This window comes from Heliangelus exortis, chromosome 1, assembly GCF_036169615.1.
Source record: "Heliangelus exortis chromosome 1, bHelExo1.hap1, whole genome shotgun sequence".
In the NCBI taxonomy this organism is placed as follows: domain Eukaryota; kingdom Metazoa; phylum Chordata; class Aves; order Apodiformes; family Trochilidae; genus Heliangelus; species Heliangelus exortis.
Window position 1 is genome coordinate 149,349,168 of NC_092422.1, and position 19,191 is coordinate 149,368,358.

Below are 19,191 nucleotides of genomic sequence, written 5' to 3' on the forward strand. Positions count from 1 at the left end.
TTTTGAATTTTGCATTGGTCTTCAATCCCAGGTCTTTTGCTGCCTTTCCCTCTATTCTGCTTGCACTGCTTCAGAGCTCAGCCTTGCAGCTCAGCCCTCAACATCCTCTTGTACAAACAGCTGTCATGTTAACATCATTTCCTCAGATGCTTTTGAAGCATACTGTGTTCTTATCTAGTAATGCAAATGGCCTCTCAAAGCAAATAGCTCAATCCCGACCTTCTCTCAGAGATTCTCTTCCTGTCGTATTTCAGAACACTGTTTGATATATCCATCCTGACTTCTGGAATATATTCCATGCTGGAAGCAAGGTTTGTAGGAAAGTAAAACCTTTTATTATACTAGCTGGTATATTTAGAAAAAATGTTTTACATTGGCATTTCTTATTGCTTTAAGAAAAGTGTTAAATTCTTCATGCCAGCCCTTTTCCTTAGCTTTCCCTTTCAGCAAGTGTTCTAGAGCTATTTCCTTTGTCAAAGGAAACATGCTTCTAGGTAGACAAGAAGAAATTTCAAAAAGGACTTTTCTTGTGTACCTTAGTCTCCCAGAGATCTGCAGACAGATAAACTACCATGTGATCTAGCAGATAAGGAGAAATGATAAATAACTGGATACTCCTGCTGGGCAGTTACTTGGCTACTGAACCTCAGGAAAGATCTAGGCAGTGACATCTTTGCAAAATCTTCCCCCAGTACTTCAACTGGAAAAGCAAAAGCTACAGTTCCATTTGGCTTTATAGCAACATGCTGGAAGTCAACTGATTATCAAATTTTACCCAGATTTTTGTTTGAGAAGAACTTTTTTTCTGCACTTTAAATGTCAACATTTCTTCAGAATGAGTAACTTCTGTTATTTGTCTGTCTTTGGAAAGTATCCAGTTCAGACAGTAAAAAGAGAGTTTTTCCTAGAAATGGGACCTTCCTTTTCATCAAGCTTGGCATATCTCAAGGCACACATAAAGGGCAAAGTATAGGTGCTTCCCTCTAACATAGAAACACAAAAACTGCTATTTTTCTCCTCTTTTTGAAAACTCTGAACATCTGGAAAGTATCATCAAGACTAGACATTCTCAAAAGGAGAAATTATTTTCCAGCTCCTGAGATGATGACATCTCAGTGAGTATCAATGACAATCTGTTCACCAACAGAAAGGAAGTATTAAGGGACTTTTTTAGGCACTTGCTCTTTCCTATAAACCACAGAGATTTATAGCTTTAATCCTTTTGAAAGGGCTTTTTCTTTCAACAGAAGCTCCAGTACAGAAAAGCTTATACAAACTACCACTGAACTCCATTTGTGTACTGAAGGAAGTTAATCTTCTTTCCTTTGCTACATCAGTTTAAAATGAAAGTTGTTTTAACTCTTACATCTTTTGGGTATGCCTTAACAACTGCCATTTATTTTTCCTATCATACCAGTTACTTTTACTTCTATTACAGAACTTTGCTTAAACAGAGCAGAAACACAACAACTGAGGTGATGGGTCAACATATTTTTTGAAGAACAGGATGTTTATATACCAACATCTCTTGGTGCAATTGACAACTACAACCTTACTTTAATGGGATCCACTTTTCCCACAATGAAGCACTGTGGGAAAGGTGGGTTCCTATGCTTCAGAGTCCTACCCCCAGGCTCATTGCTGCTCCACAAATCAAGCAGGCCATACTGATATTTTTCATGTTAAATCCCCTCCTTAACCTGGCCACAAAAATTTGCTCATCATTTGTAGAAGCATTTTGCATAATTTAAAAAGTGAGCAACCTACTTTGTCTATCAATTGAAGATGTCTTTAGAACAAAAGTATCACTTTTTTCATAGAACAACAGACCACTTCTTCAGGAAAGAAGTACTAGGGTTTTTTTGTTAGTTGTTTTTTTGTTTTGTTTTGTTTTGTTTGTTTTTCAAAGCACTGCAATCATTATTTTTATATGCTAGTGTCTGTGAAACTTGATCATCTGAAGCCAATTTGTCATGCACTAGCCAGTTATTCCATGCAGACTGAAAAAAACATTTCAACAGTCAAACTACCACTGCTGTTTCCTCTCTTTCTCTATGATTTACCGAAATGATGGTGATATCTGCAGCAAGCAACAGGCCTACTATGGACTGAAAATTAATTTAAGACAGGTGGCAACCCAACTCATAAATACAGTATCAGAAAATGTCTGGGGAGTGTGGTTTTCTCTGTTCTTTGTTTCTACTCTATAAAAAATGTCTCCATCATCTCATTGCTGTGTCAGCAAGGTCTTATTTAAGAAACTACAGTTTGAGTGGAGCCGTAGGATTGCTCCATTCCACAAACCATCACCTTACACTCACAGCCTCCTTTCTGGTGCTGCCCTTACATCCCTTTGAGCATCAAGCTCACAAACACAGTGTAAGCCAAAAAAAAAAAAAAAAAAAAAAGAAAAAAAAAAAAATGGTGGGGAAAACTCTCACCCTTGGTGCTTTCCTACAGTCTCTACTCCACTCCATCCAGATTTATGATTAATTACATTTTCTTCTTATCTCTCAGTGGGCTCTGCTGCTGGAGATGCATGGATAGGCAGTGAATTTCCTGGTGTAGGCAGATATTCCCAGAAGTTAGAGGGAACAGAGTCTGGGATCTACAAGATCTCATAGGCAAGCATCCTCAGCTCGCTCAGCCTTCTCCAAGGCAATGGCCACAAGACAGGACCAGGCACGATCACCTGAATGAGGGATTCCCCTTACCTAGAGCTGCTTTTCCTGCAGCCCTGGTTCTGGGAAGTGTTAGACACAGGTCCAATGCTGTGAGCAGAGCTGGTTCTTGAAATCAGTGTCACTGGAGGAACAAAAGCACTGGTGCAAAAAGCTGCACTCCAAAGACATGCTCACCAGCAGTTAGGAATAGTGAATTAAATTTTCAACAATGTTATCCCATCAGTTTTCCTTGCTGAGATAGAAGTACATGCCCCTAAACTGTCTTGGAATTCTCAGCTTTAGTGAGCACACTGAGAAAGAGGTAGGAAAATCTGAGTAAATATTTAAAAGAAATCTCATAAATTTTTTGTTGATTCTGAGCTCTGGTGTTGCTTTAAACACAAGCTGAAATACCAAGGAGAAACATAAAATCTGCATGGTCTGTGGGTTTTCTCCTTAGTTTAATCTGTGATATTTTACTACTGTCAATATTACATGAAATGACACAAATAGGTTTGATTGGTATATGACCTAATTTAATAAGTTAACTAAGACAAAAACATAGTTTTGGAGGAAGGAACTGAGACAGACTGGCAGGCTAACCTATATTGCCCTGGTAGCTCTGATGTGGCCTCCTGGATATCTCTTGTGGCTCAGTAAAGAGTTTGCTGTTTAAAAGGGAGATTATAAAAATTACTCCTTTCCAAATCAGTTGGAGATGTGTGAGTAAAAAACAGGAGAACAATGGCTAAACCAGGACACCTCAAGCACCCAGACCTGTGAGATGGATGCTGCTTTTGCAGCACCTCATTGGGACATTTTTATAAAGAAGTTTTCCTTCTCTCAGAATTGCATGGTAGCATCTCAGACCCTGGGCACACTTAGGGAACGTTTGAAGGACTTCATGTGCTACCAGAAATTATTGTCTCCTCTTGACTTCAATTCTATCTACAAGACCACAGTAGGAAAAGGAGCTGAGCCAGAAATAGAATTTCCTATGGGCAAAATTCAGCCATCATGGCAACAGTTAGACCACTCTTGGATCAGTATGTCATTCAGGTAAATCTTCAATTTATTTCATCAGTTTGTTTTAATTTCAACCAGCTTGCATGCATTTAAGCTTTACTGCCTTTCTGCGAGGTGGTAAAAACAGTCCATTAATTTATTTTAGCACAGACACTAAACTGAGCTGCCCTAAGCTAAGAGGAGCCCTGAACAGTAACACAGAAAAGGTCTCAGTTCCAAAAAACTACAAAACCACCTAGGACATAATTATCTATATAGACACTACTTACTGCATTTGTGTTTTTACTTAATTAAAATTATTATCAAATAAAAAACTGATTTCAATCACTTTTAACTTAATTTTTCAGAAACAAAAAGGCATCAAACCTAAATGGTTTTCCTTAGTGTCTGAAAAAAATGTGTTGGAAATTCCAAAGGCTTATGTTGCATCACAATCTTTAAGAAAAATATTTGTCTGTTACTTTATATCAGAACAAAAACTTACCCCACACAGCCATGAAAACAGCAAAAAAGACAGTAGCTCCATTGTCAAAAAGGTGGGTTACCTAAAGGATATATTAATAGCATGATGAATTTGTAATGATAAGACTTTTTTTTTTTTTTTTTTCTCATTTTTCACCTAATAAAATTAATGTAGCCATACAGTCCTGAGGATCCTTTCCTTGACACAAGACAGACAGCAGTCAGTTGACAGGACTATTTTCCAGCCTGGCCTGGGACTGCCCCCTGCCAAGATCAGGTGTGAGAATCATTTCAGACTCAAAGAATCCATTTTATGGAGCCATGTTCAAGGAATAGATCATAAGATAAAGGTTGATGTCAAGGACACCATAGCACATCTAGGATGCAACCTCAGGGATTGATGATTCTCTTAAGTGCAAATTGCATTCATGTGTTTTACAACCCAAACGAAGTCCTGGTAAAAGACAATGAGTGTCAGTATCAGCTGCACTTGATCTGTCCTTCCAAGATTTTATCTACCCAAGCTCACCAGAGACAAATGCAAAAGGGAAAATTAATGCTTTTCTGGAGAGCATTTCTATTTGCATAGTTTAAAATGTACCTTGGCATAAACGCAGCTGTCTGATAACCTCATGAAGGGACAGTATTTATCACATATAGGACACATTATGATATCTGTAGCTTGGCAGACTTCTTTACTGGAAAAATGGAAAAGATAAAAATTAATAGTTTAATGCACAACAATCAGCCTTAAAATTTATTCGAAGTTTTGCTAATATCCAGTCACTTATTTAACAATACTGTTTTTTTCATGGAAGCCAAGATGTTCATAACCAGAGATGGCAAATATTTGTTGGCTGTCCAAGACTTCAGAGTTTAGAACCATGATTGCAGAAGACAGTTCTTCAGGTTCAGCCTAGCAGTCTCTCTTTACCATTTCCAGCTTCTCCTTGAGTCAGAAACGACCTTTGGTAGGAAGAGGGTGAGGATGATCACAGATAATGTTAAATTTGATGTATTCTTGTGACCTAAGTGTGCAAGAATGTAGAGATGCAGCACGCAGCAGGAGGTCTGGGGGGTTCTTCATCTGAAGAATGCCTCCCTGGGGAAGATCTTTGGGAAAGAGACTGAAAATTTCCTACTCTTCTGCGAGTCTTAAAACAGTAATGAAGGAGTCCTACTATTTCCCTACTTCATGTTCACTTGCCTGTACCATCAGCAACTGGACCTGGGTAAGAAACGTTACCAAACATCCCAATTCAGAAGCACATAACAAGGGAAGCTTGATTCTGTGTACTCTATGAGCACTGAGCCCAGTCTTTTCCTGAGTATTCATTCAACAGTCAAAAATGAAATAATTAACAATTCATATGAAGATCTTATTACTCATAATAACCCACGGCTGTAATCTCCCATAAAAAAAAGTGCCCACATTACCTGACTTGGCAGTGGTTCAACGTGGTGACTCCATACAAAAAGACAAACAATCCAATGAAGGCAGCTGGGAAGAGCATCCCTGTGTACCAGCCTAACCAGGCAAAGTACAGCCCAATTTTCTCACCAAAGTACCGTCTGTTTTAAAACAGAACACAGGGGAGTTACTGTTGAATAGAGTAAATCTGCTTTGTCTTCCTTGGTAACAGAGAATAAATATTTCTGTTATATCTGAAGAGCAGATTATAGAGCAGAGTCAGAATTTCCTGAGCAAAAAGCCTTCTAAATCCACACTGAGGGACCTGTCTCATGAATGAAATTCTAACGTGAATTTGAAATTTCTCTATGCACAGTTTACAGTGAAATTATTGAGGATCTCGGAAAGTAAAAAATGAGTTTGTTTTTTTTTTAAATTAGATCTCTGTGTTAGGGAAACTGATGGCTTTCTTTGCCTTTTGGCTGTGTCACTGTACTTTTCAAATAATTGCACTGAAATAGCTTTTATTCCTGAAACTGGTATAACAGTAAAAATTATTGGGGCCCAAGTTATTTGTCAGAAATTACTTTATCAGAGGTTGTTCTCCAATCCAGTTTATTTTCATTTGATAATTTCTTGTCTTGGCTCAGTTCCTGGAAAAATAATCTTATGATTCTACCACAGGCAGAGACTAAAGTGCAAATGAGGTCCAACAAATATCTTTATGTAAATTGTTTCACTGATTTGAAAGAAAGAGGTCTGAATCAATACAAATTTATTAGCTATATATAATTACAAGTAACAGCAACGTGACCAAGAAACCCCCATTTGCTACATATTCATGAGGGTTTTTCCTCCTCCCAAACACAACCAAACCTTTATTTATGTGCTAAAGAATGAACCAAGCCCAGCACACAAAAAACCTGCTGAACTCATCAGCACAGGAACAGGCTGCATGCACTGTCCTGTGCTTGACAGCTTTGTGCACAGTAGGCTGATGATCACATTAGGATGCTTTCCAAATCAATATTCAATTATCATGACTACAGTGAAGATTTTAGGAGATTCTTCGCAACATTACTTTTAAAGAATGAAGGATAATGATATTCTGGCACTTCAGTGACTTTGCAGACAACTTACACTTGCAGATCAACTGAAATTGAGAATAGCTGCTGATAAAAACCCACTTCTACACTAATGATGAAACTTCTGATCTGTCCAGAGACCAAGAACTCACTGAACCAGCACTACTGGCTCCTTTATTCTGTCAGAAAACATCTTTGGTCAAACATATACAGAGAGGAGAAAAACATCCATGACAGGCTCTAGGGCTGGAGACAGTGGAGAAGGGAAAGAAACATTTGGTCTGGAATAGACAAAACACTCAGTTTTCAGATGGATATTAAAAATTTTCAGCTTGAGCAATATCTGTCTGGGTGGAGCTCATGCTCTGTTGAATGATACTGACCTACGCTAATTATTATAATTTGAGTTTACCAACACTGTGTGAAAAGCCAGATATTGTCATGTTGGTTTTATTCTCCTGTCATTCAGCAGAGTCAAATTTACATGCTAAAGAGGTGATAAGGTAACGATAACACACTCAGTTCTGACAAGGGCAGCAGGTCTTGTTGTAAAGACACACTGTAAACTGCTTTTTGAGCCCTGACTGGATAGTTTTAGTGAACCCTTTTGCCTAATTATTTTACTGACACCTAGGATGTCAAGCTGTGCCAGCTCCACTGAAAGAGCAAGTTCACAGTTTGAGCTTATTTCATTGAATATTTATGACTTACCTTTTTCCATGTACATGGTTCAAAGCAGTGAAGTAAACTCAAAATTGATCAAGATTTATTTTTATATTTCATTCTCTCTGTTCAAGGATGAATGCTTCCTCATTCCACACCCCTAGTCAACAAACTTCATCCTCTATCCTGTTGAGCCTTTCTATCTAATGGTACAAATCATAGTACCCTTTTTTGATCTAGAGATCAAAACAGCTTCCTCCGAGATGAAGACCTACGTAAGGTTCAGCGTGTTCATGAAAAAGAATGGACACAATTGGGAGCAACCTAAACTTCTGCAACGTAAGAAAAAGGCATCCAAGAGGCCATTTGTGAACTTGGTTTTAAAAATAAGTGCAGGATGTTAACCTTACTTTGATACCTATTGGTTTAAATATGGACAAATAGCCTTGGTCTTCTACTATTGCCCTTTACTTCACAGCTACTATTCCACAGGCTGTACAGTTCTTGTATCTGCATGCTGGCACTTCAGCCAGAACTCAGTAATGTACATGAGGAATTCCAAGGAAATTTTTTCTAGGGTGCCTCACTGTGTATTACTTAAATTTCACTTGTTGTCACTGAAGGCCTCTGAACTTTTCCAGCCTTCATAGTATTTGCATTTTTGTTAGTTTTGCTAACTTATTACCATCCAATTTTTCAGACTGTTAATAAGAACAGGAAAAAAATAATTGCGTAGTTGATGGTTCTCTCACAGAAAATTTCCTCCACAACTAACCTAAAAAGCAGAGATGTAAAAAACCTAACGGAGAAATCTATCTCTCCTATCATGGTATATGCTATATCATTAGAATTATAAATAAAAAACAGTTTCAGCTTCTAAGTTTTATAATAGCATGTATGTTAGCCCTCCAGTATTACCAAATTAATGTTGAACTGTCTCCCCTTACCACATCCCAGTGGTAGAACTACTACAGACTTAACTGTGACAAGATTTCATGATTTCTCAATACTTACCAGCAAGGCACATTTTTGAAAAGTATTAAGCTTCAAAGTCTGATTTCAGACTCATAAAATGTGATATTGAATTTCTCTGTGTTTAATGACCTTCATTATATCATATTTTGCTTTCAGAATGCAGTCATGAAGCTAGAACATAAACAGGTTTAGACTGAAGCCAAGAACCTATCTGTCTTCATTACTCCTTTTCAGGCTAGAATAAAATCCTATTGCAGAATTCTTTTGATCATGGAAAAGAAGTTTTGAGGAAGCTATAGATTTCCAGCAGGTGTTTTGGGCATTTGAAACTCTTATGTTATGTCAGGAGCAATGAGGTGGGGACGAGAAGCCTGACAGGAGATTGAAAGGGAGTTGCCAGCTTGCGTTCAAGTAATGTAATATAAACATGGAGTAAAATACAAGTTACTCAGGCAGTACTTTTACTTTTGCTTTCAGGTTCATTTAGGTATTTTTACAACCACTTTATTAATACAGTTTTCTCCCTCCCTTTTTTGTCTGGTAAACAATGTATTCAAGCAGCATCAGGAGCAATTTGTGTGCAACCTTGAAGAAAGCATCTATGGTCCAAAGACCCCAGAGATCACTGCAACTGCTTCCATTGATTTACATGGTTCCAAACCACATAAATATAGTCAGTCCTGGTCTCTTTCCAAATGCTGTAAATTCTAAGGATCTTAAATTATTCTTGTAAAGTAACTACGAATCCTAAATTCCAATAGAAATTTAATTACAATCATGGTACTACATCCACTGATTAATAAGAGTGCCTTTGCAATTGTTCCAAATCTGCATCTTCACACTGCCGCCCATTTCAAAAGCAGAATCATGCAATTCCCCTCAATTAACTTTTTCTCATATTTTTCTAGAGCCTAGTATCTCCATAGCAGCCAGCTGATGAGGTTGGCTGACATCTGAGAGGCACCAAGTTGACTGGGGATGTAAGGCCTTGCTTTAACAGCTAAGGATAAACAAAACAGCACCAAAGTATGAACAGTTTTGTTTACAATTGCGGCAACGTGACTTTAAGGTGGAAATACATCCTATTAATAAGATAAGTGTATAATCTACATCTGATTTACTGCTTACCCTTTCTACAGAATATAGTAAAGAGAAATGTCAGATAGTGGGCCTAAGTTCTGGCCAGACATTTGTGGAAGTACTAACATCAGTCCACTCCTTTTGTATGGATGGCAAAGTACTCCCTTCAAACACACCCTATGTAGCTGTGGGTATGAGAAACAAAAAAAAAGTTGCTGCTACTGCAGAACTTGTACTACAAAAGCCTTTGTTTAAATTATGCATGCTGAGGTACTTCCAAGTGAAATGAACAACAGGAATTGCTGGTGTTGTCAACTCTTCAAGGAAAAATCTCCAGCTCACTACACACGTGAGCTGCTGAGAGTGGCAGGAGACAGGAAATATTTGGCAGGAGCTAAGGAAACGTGAGGGATCTAACATCTGCGAAGTGAGAAGAAAAAGGCATTCCCTCTCCTTTCCTGCCATTGATCCTTCAGTGAATCCACTGCAGCCACGGGTACGCTGGGCTGAGGCTGCATCTCTGAACCCTGCCAAGCTTGACAGCTACTGAGGCTCCCTCTGCTGTGAATGCTCAGGGAGCCTCACAGCCCCCTGCTCCCCTCCTCTTTGGGTAAACACCTACTCAGAGCCACCACGGTACATCCACAACCTCAGCTAAGGGGTTTGCTGTTTTGGTCGGGTTTTTTTCTTTTGTAAAATAGCTGTGAAAAAAAAAAAATCTGTGGATGTCACTGTCTGACGAAAAGCTAAAGCATCTTAAAAATCTTAACCATCAATCACAGGCAGCTCAAGAAGGCTGCTACCAAGGACCAGAACAATCACGTGTCTAACTTTTATCATTCTGTTACCATTTAGTCTCAGACTTAAAAAATCTTAAAGATCGTCCATATTAATAAACCAAATGAAATCAAACCCCAGATATTGGCTCAACAGCATTTTCACAAACAAGAAATGTTGATGAAGAACAGTATTCTTGACTAATGAAAAAACATTATAGATATAAGCTGTTTATAATGTGACATTAATATCTTACTGGATACCGGGAAATGAAAAAAAAACCACCTTCAGTGTAACTGTTGACTCCTCTGTACATCAGTAATTTCCACAGTGTAATTTGACAAAAATTCTGCATTTCTGTCCAGACCAGTATATTAAAAAAGAAACAACAGCTTTCAGAATTAAATTATGAGGTACAAATACGTTACTTCATTTTCTAAAGCATTTTAAAAATTACATGTCACAGTAAATTTTTTTATTGCATTTATCTGTGAACTTTTTCTACATGGAAATTGAACATCTCCTGTTTTATGAAATAGATGGGTTTCATATGGTCTTAATCAATAGCACTGTCTGCCTCCAGGGCCAGCCTCTATAAATCTTTTTATCTGGAAACAATTTTGAGAATCAATAAAAGCAAAGGTTTCTATCAGTTACAGGATTTACAAATGAGGAAATTTACAAATGAGGACCAATTGCATGCTCTGTGTGACCATTCCCAGTGGCCAGTGCATCGGTATCTTCAGTGATCCAAATACATCTCAAGCCTTTATTAACAGGCCCTTGTAGCTCCATATTCCTCTCTTCAAGTAGAGAAAGCTCATTAACACCCAATATAGTTCTGCCAAACATGATCAGTAAAGGCTCTGGCTCTCTATATACACATAAGAAAGACATAATCCTCTATCAGCACAAGCAAGCCTATTTGAAAACATTATTTTAAAGGGCTATGAGAATCTGGAGTAGTTTCTCAGCATTTCTGCTTTGCAGGCTACTACCAAGATGAATACAAATCCAGGTTGTGGTGATGTGGCTGGGCCGAGTTTAAGGGAAGTGGTACTGGAGAGATTTTGACACATTTCCCACTTGTGCTGCTGAACACAGTAGAACACCCAGTGCCTGTGAGTTCTTAGTTGATGAGAGCCTGTTTTGCACCAAAGCATGCTCTGAGGAGGAAGAACTGCTCTAGAGGAGAGACATGCAACCAAGTCCAAACAGTTTCCACAGATTTTTTTTTTTCCCCCTCTTATAAATGTTCTGCAAACCCTTCATTAGAAGTTACAGTGTCAGGAAACTCTAGAAGGCAACTTCCTTCACTTTCATCTCCTACTTTCTCCTCTATAGCTCTTCGAATGCAGTGGAATAGTGGGTGAAATGCATTCCCATGACCTCAGGATTAGTTTTTTTAAAAACTACATTCATTCATTGAACTTTTCATGGTTTTGTCAGAAGGAAGATAACCAATGCTCAAAGAACCTGTGATGTGACACACTAAGAGCAAGCAGGCCTTACCTCACGAGGTCCAGTGGTTGGTATTTATACCACACTCCCCAGGAAGCCCAGCACTCATAGAGCAGGTGTCTGTGGTTTTCTGCCCCGTGGGTTTTTATTGAATTCTTACTTCTGTAACTTCCCTGAAATACAAATCTGGACATCAATAAACAGCAGCAGCAATAAAAGAATACCTAAACCTCTCTCACCAGCAGTATGGAGATCACATTATTTATATAAACTCCATATTTGGGCACCAAAAAAGAAATACGACATTAAAAGGAATATCTCCTCTGATTTCAGTAAAATTTAGGATTAACTTTCCTAGGAAATTTAGGATAGCTGGTGTCAAGTCAAAGGCCATAACCGGAGAATCTCAAAGAGAAAACGACAGTGGTTTTCCCCTCTGAAAACACACTGATGTATCAAACCCCAATATTTTTTACAGCATAGGTCCAGAACAATTCTCCTTATCTCTTTTTTGCAAGAAAAAGCTTTTTTTTTTTTTTTTTTTTTCCAAGAAAAAAGCATTACCAAATGGCAGGAATTTCAGAGACGGACACAGAATGCAAAAGAGTATAATAACTTCAATAAGATCGAGATAAACAGTTACACAATTAAGAATTAATTTTGTGGGAAATGTCTGTTCAGAAAGAAAAAAAAAATGAGAAAAATACCTCATGAAGAGGAAATGCAGCTTCATAGGAGCCATTACTGAGCAATCGATTCAGACCTAAGAATCAAAAGTATCAAATTATTTACCAATAATACCAGGAAAACTGCTAAGTAAAAATCAAACTGCATTTTCATAATAAGCTGGCAAAATGAAATTTGAAAACTATTGACAGTAAAAGATGCATATACAATCTTTAATAGATTTTGATGAACAAGGATATAATACAAGCAAATATTTATTCCAATATTAATTTTCATCTATCATTTATTATGTCAGAGGTTTAAATATTCAGTTGCCAAATTCACCTTCAGTCTAATAGGGACCTCACAGTAAGAGTGAAATTTGACTCCATAAATTATGGCCTAAAGGAGCTAATTAGATGACAGGCTGGGAGCTGAAAACTTATCAGAAAAACTTATCAGAAAATCTTTACATCCTCAAAATGGACAGCAAAGCAATTGGAATTCCTAACTTCCATATGATAATAATATTTTAGAATAAGTTCCATTTTCCATATGATAACAATATTTTAAAATATGCTCCATTTATGCCTTAAGAAAGCTGCTGGACTAACAGAACAGGAACAAGGCAGGCTGCAGCAGTACAAGACCAGAAAATAGCCTTCAACCTGAACCAAAAGGATTGCTATTTGGCACAAAAAAAAAAATAATCATACACCTCACTCAGTCAGGCCTTGTCCCTTTTAATAAGAACCTTGAGAGAAATAATGAATGATTGTTAAGAGGTGAGCACATTTCAGTTGGAAAACTGTCAAAATAGGCCTGAGCAACCATCAGGCAATGGAAAACTAAAAACTGACACTAACAACCTGAAATGAAGGCATTTGAACCCTTTGATCAGTAGGCAAAGAATCCTGATTCTTTTTGTAATTCACAGCAGAATGATAGCAGCAAGAACACTACAATGAGATTTAATTCAACATAAATAGCACTTTCAGTGAATGCATTAGTAGCTACTTGGCAGAATATGCTTTCTTCCAAAGTCTCTGGCTGAAAAGCAAAACCTATACAGCAGGCTTTGCTCTGCCCAGTGATCCATACAAGGTTGTGTTCCTAGCAGGTACAACACAAGTAGGAATGGGATCTGAGGCAGGCAGGGACTGCAATTGTGTGAGCTTTGTACAGGGGCTGCATGAATTCTTGCCTTTCTTCTCTCCTGTCATTGCTTGGAGTTATTGCTGTCCTCACCCCAGGAGCTGAGCAAGAAATAAGTGAAGTTCTGGGATATAAATCTACCTCTTGAAGAAGGACAGGGTTTAAAGAGCAAGCAAATGAAATAGACTGGAGAGTTTTCTGGGGATTGCCTCTCTGTTTGCAGTGCCCCACTCTCAGTGTGGCACACAAGCACTGGGTGCTTTATATTACAAAGGGAGGCCACTGGTTTGTACTCCAGCACTCCTCTGTCACTGCCTGTGCTCCTCAATCTACATATGTACTGCTCCAAGGATCCAGTCCACTTACTATTTCAAAGTGATGCCATAGTTATGTATGGCATCCTCTGCCCTAAGGACATAATTGGGAAGCTCCCTTTTCACTTACTACGGAGAAACAGAACCTTCCATCTTCCTTAGAGATGGAGAGGTATCCAGGATGAGGACCTAGAGGCTTAGATGTACAGCACCACAAATCTTGCCATCCTTCCAAATACATTTTTATGAAAGAGTAAAAGCTTTTCTGCATGAGTCTATCTGCTTCTCTAGGGTCCTTAATCTGTACATATTTCTTACTTAAAGCAGCTTCTTTCTTTGCAGAGGTGCTACATCTCACGAGGAGACACGTGTGACTGTGAAAGAAGCCTGGTACTACAAGGAAATGATCAGGTCTTCCAGGCAAAGACCCTAAAAAGATGGGTAAGATGTAAATAGCTCAAAACGGAGGTAATTAAAAAGGATTAATGAAAAGTAATTTTTTTTTTTGGTGGGACTTAGCAACCATGTTGCTCAGCACTTACCAATTTTGTTTTTCCCTTCTTCGTATTTTACTCTTTGTAAGATATGGTGTACAATTCTACTTCTTGTAGCATTATTGAAGAAAGTATCTTTGTTGTGTATGATGAAGCTATAGAAAAATACAAACAAAAGGCATCTCAGGAACATACAGTAGCATGTTTAAAGCAATATTGAGTTCCACTACTTTTCTGATGAAAATCTACAGTGTGTGAGCAAGTGTGAGGAAAATTAAAGGACACAAGATTAAGAGAGATGATTCAGTGGATGAGATGATGTCAGTAACACCATTCAGACCCTTACAAAGAATTACATGGAGAAGTCTGAAGAAAGATGAAAGATACATGAGCATTTATTCTGATAACCATCACTTGTAGATAATTCACCAAAAACTACAGAGTGTTTGCACATAAATCTGCAAAACCATAAGATTTGTAAGTGCAGCTGCAGAAAATAACATTTTATTTCAATTTCAGGCTTCTTTATTATGCTTTACCATTACAACTCAGATGGAATCATCTACTCAATAAACGACTTGTACAGAAAATCTAGTATTATGTTAGAAACTGAAAATATTATATACTCCTATGTTGGGTACTGGAAGCTAAAACAGAGTAGAAATTAGTTTTTAGAAACTACTTGTGGAATTATATGTGAATGCAGATTCAATAGTTTAGAGAGAATTGTGATTAATTCAGGAAATTAAAAAAAATCCAAAACCCACAACCAAGCCAAAAACCATGTATTAGAACACCTGGTATGATATATTTTCTGTTGATTTCTTTATCTCAATATGTGTGTTCAAGGAAAACAGATACTTTAGCATATCATCATAATCACTGGAAATATTCAAACAAGTGTCTAGAAATACTGTCTGAACTTGTGAGTTAAAAGCTGCTAAAGAATTCTTACATTTGCTTGAGGTGGGTATGGCTTCAGAATAGACTGTGAAAGTCATTTAGATACTTGAATAAGCAGATCAGTGGATGGAATTTCTGATGAAGTAGGTCTGTGCATTTATTGAGGAAATATTTTTTGAAATGTGGTCCTTAGTAACTGACTGAATACAAAGTTTCATATTTTAAAAAGTACTTTGAATAGGAAGTAAGACTGTTTGCCTCTTCTGTGTTGATGAATAGCTAGGGAATAGAATATATTCATAAATAAAATGGTAAAATCATGGAGATACCATACAGAGACCAGCCTGTAGCACTGCACACTAGGCAAAGTTGACTTTAACAGAGTTGATCTTAAGAAGGAGCTTGGCATGGATTTATGTCACCTTTTCTTCTGCAAAACATGGGATCCATTGCCCAATTTTCCCCTCAGGTAATTTTACTCAAATGAAATCCCACTTTTACGGAATTAATCTTTACAGATGGAAAATCATACATGGCTTTGCACCTCTGCAGTCATTTGCAAAACCAGGAAACTTTTTATGCTCCGTCTTTATAACCAAAATTCTCTGCTGAGTTTTTCATTAAAAACAATCTATAAGTTTGTTATCTTCAGCTCCAAAGGTAGATAACAGAAAAATTCCCACATTAAAGGTCTAAAAGACAAGTTGTTCCAAGAGCACCATAATTAATGAGACCTGGTTTTATGCAGGTTTATCTCTCATGTGCCCTTTCCCACTCCACCCCAGACATTCACAGGTTATTTCTGTGTCCACAGTCTACTTAGTACTGTACTTCTGGCTTCTTCCCACATCACTTCTATTCCCAAAGTCCTACATCTGCCCTAAAGTACTTAAACTGATTTATTCATATTGACTGACCACCACCATTTGTGTATCTATTTACCAGTGGGCTGCTACCAAACAGCATGTACAACTGGTGTGCACTGGTTACTACCTTTTCTATATAATTATAGTTTTGGGCCACTACTCCATTTCAGGTACTGATACAAAGTAAGTAAGAATGTGCTTACTATTGAGACAGGTGCCACTGCACCATACTTAGTTGGAAGTAACCAGTATGTAAAATAATAATTAACAGAAGAATTTCAACACAAAGAAAATGCTGTCATCACATATGTCTTAATGCTTAAGGAACTTAGATGAAAAAAAACCAATCTAAACTCTGAAGCAGACAGCATTATTTCTAGCTGAAGTTAGGGCTCTGTATTAGGCCATTTTAGTAGCTGCTGAAACAAATTAAACAATCGTGGTAAACCAGAAATGAACAGTTAGTGGTTTTCACACTTTATTTTATTTCCTTTTATTATCTGACTTTCGTCAATACCTCAACTCCCAAACAGCACTGAGTGTCAAAGAACTGTGAAGATAACTTAGGAAATCAAACTAACAGTGTTAATCTATTCATCTCATGATCTAAGGTCATTTTGCCCATCTGTTAATCATGACTGTGTCACGCTGCAAGTACAGACAATTATTTCAACAACTTTTCTGGACAAGTAGGTTAATAGTTTTTCTGCATTTAGTCACTTCTATTTTCACGATCATGAATGAGAAAAGGACAAAAATAAAACATTATGCAGTCTTAAAAAGAATTAAAAACTACTTGTTTGAACAAACACTTCAGTAATCTGCATTCATTTGTAAACTTATCCTGGCTGCTGGAGAGCAGCCAGGCAGAAAGGGACCTGGGAGTCTGGATTGACAGGAAGCTGAACATGAGCCAGCAGTGTGCCCAGGTGGCCAAGAAGGCCAATGGCATCCTGGCCTGTATCAGGAACAGTGTGGCCAGCAGGTCCAAGGAAGTGATTCTGCCCCTGTACTCAGCCCTGGGGAGGCCACACCTTGAGTCCTGTGTCCAGTTCTGGGCCCCTCAGTTCAGGAAGGATATCGAGGTCCTGGAGCTAAGGAGGTCCAAAGGAGGGCAACCAGGCTGGTGAAGGGACTCGAGCACAGGCCCTATGAGGAGAGGCTGAGGAAACTGGGGCTGTTCAGCCTGGAGAAGAGGAGGCTCAGAGGAGACCTCATCACTCTCTACAACTCCCTGAAAGGAGGGTGTAGCCAGGGGGGGATCGGTCCCTTTTCCCAGGCAACTCTCAGCAAGACAAGAGGGCACGGTCTCAAGTTGTGCCAGGGGAGGTTTAGGTTGGATATTAGAAAGAATTTCTTTATGGAGAGGGTGATCAGACATTGGAATGGGCTGCCCGGGAAGGTGCTGGATTCTGCATCCCTGGAGGTTTTTAAGAAGAGACTGATGTGGCACTCAGTGCCATGGTCTGGTAACTGCAGCAGTAGTGGATCAAGGGTTGGACTTGATGATCTCTGAGGTCCCTTCCAACCCAGCCAATTCTATGATTCTATGATTCTATGAAAGGACCTCTGAGACCATCAAGTCCAACCCCTCATCCACTGCCACCATGGTTACCGGATGATTCTGTGATTCTGTGAAATACCTTCAGCTCTGGTCCCTGTGAGCTAAAATTTGAAGGTTGAAATTCTCCACAGACTGAGAAAGACTTCCTCCTCTGAATTCCTCATGGGATGCTGTAGACCACGAAATGGCCTTGATGGCAGTTCTGTGGATGGGTTTATCACCCACATTCAGAAAGAAGGTGAGCTGGAGTACTACAGTTTTGGAGGAAGAAATGCCTGTGAAGTCTAGTTTTCCAAACTAGATGCAAGTAAACATCTATCAGACATTACTGAGCTGTTAACTGCACAAGACAGAGGCTTTCTAAAGTGCTTTTTAACCCTTGCTGCTTTCAAGTGGAAAACTTGCTTCAGCTGTTCTGTTTCTGCTGCCCTTCTAAGAATTTTACTATGCAAATGGACTTGGATATTTGTAAGACCAATACTTGTTTTCAGGATGAATAAGGGAGTAAGGCTTTATTTAGAAGACAGTTCAGTTTTGATTACTTTGTCATCTCATTTGTAAGATAAAAAATAAGGGTTAATACACTATTATTTTTATTACCTGTCAAGTTAATGGCAGATAATAAAGCCAGTGATTTGTTCCACAGCAGTTATAACTATTAGCCTGGTCCTGTAAGTCTTATTTTTGTGAGATGTCCTTACTCAAAAGGAAAATTCCAATGAAGATAATGAGAACACTTCTGCCAGGAAAGGTTCCAGAGCTGATCTGTAATTAAAGTCCCTTTTAAAAATGTCACTGTGGAAATATTGCTCTTACATTCATACTGTAAGTGACATGAAGAGTCAGTGAAGGTTAATTGCTTTGAAATTATATTTGTAACTCTCTTAATTAGACTCTGAACTGGAGATTTCAAACTATATTTCCATGGATAACAAAGCACAGCAGAATTAACTATCAAGAATGTCCTCAAATTAATGTAAATCCAACTAAGAGCAAACCACCAATGAATTCCTGTTCATACATTCTCTTTAGTAATCCTGCAGGTTGTACAAACTCTTCAGGGGTAAATTTAGCTCTAAAAACCATGATTTTACTTTTTCAATTTATTTTGTAGAGGCAGAAATCAGGAAAAGTTTTTTTCTGCTGTGCTGGTAGCATATACAAGTTGAAAGCTGAACACTCATGGTTTGGTTACAAAGGTAAAAGTGACAATGCATGCATGCATGTAGCAATGTGCATCTTTGCTCTGTGAGATCTCCAGGTGCTGAAACATTTTATATCTGACACTCATGGTATGAAAAGACACATTCCAAGCAAATGTCTATTCCTGGAAGCACTACAAAAGCTCAGATGTTGTCTGAAGCGGTGATCACTATATGAGCAGTGCATTCTTTAGTACAGGAGAAAAGCCCAACCCTCTGCACTCCCAGGTAAACCATAGGTGGTAGATAGCTGTTTCTGGCTGAAGCAATAGCAAACTTTTACCTCTTTTAACAGCAAAATAAGAAAATCATCAACTGTACTAGATGCACCGTGATGAGCCTGCAGATTTTCAGTGAGAATATTACCACATGTCCCTGTAGTTTATTTGTTTGAAAATGGGTGTATTATTGCCACTTTCTGTTT

General features: G+C 38.2%; 1 protein-coding gene across 1 annotated transcript in view; it reads right to left on the reverse strand.

Annotated features, from left to right (window-relative positions):
• ANO4 (anoctamin 4) overlaps positions 1-19,191 on the reverse strand; it is a 182,799-nt gene that overhangs the window by 37,099 nt on the left and 126,509 nt on the right. Inside the window, exons 10-15 of the mRNA XM_071732949.1 lie at positions 14,281-14,387; positions 12,311-12,366; positions 11,655-11,776; positions 5,589-5,723; positions 4,753-4,849; positions 4,174-4,234 (exon numbers count right to left, since the gene is read on the reverse strand). Of these exons, the coding sequence (XP_071589050.1) occupies positions 4,174-4,234; positions 4,753-4,849; positions 5,589-5,723; positions 11,655-11,776; positions 12,311-12,366; positions 14,281-14,387 (578 nt within the window). The remainder of the gene's footprint in view (positions 1-4,173; positions 4,235-4,752; positions 4,850-5,588; positions 5,724-11,654; positions 11,777-12,310; positions 12,367-14,280; positions 14,388-19,191) is intronic.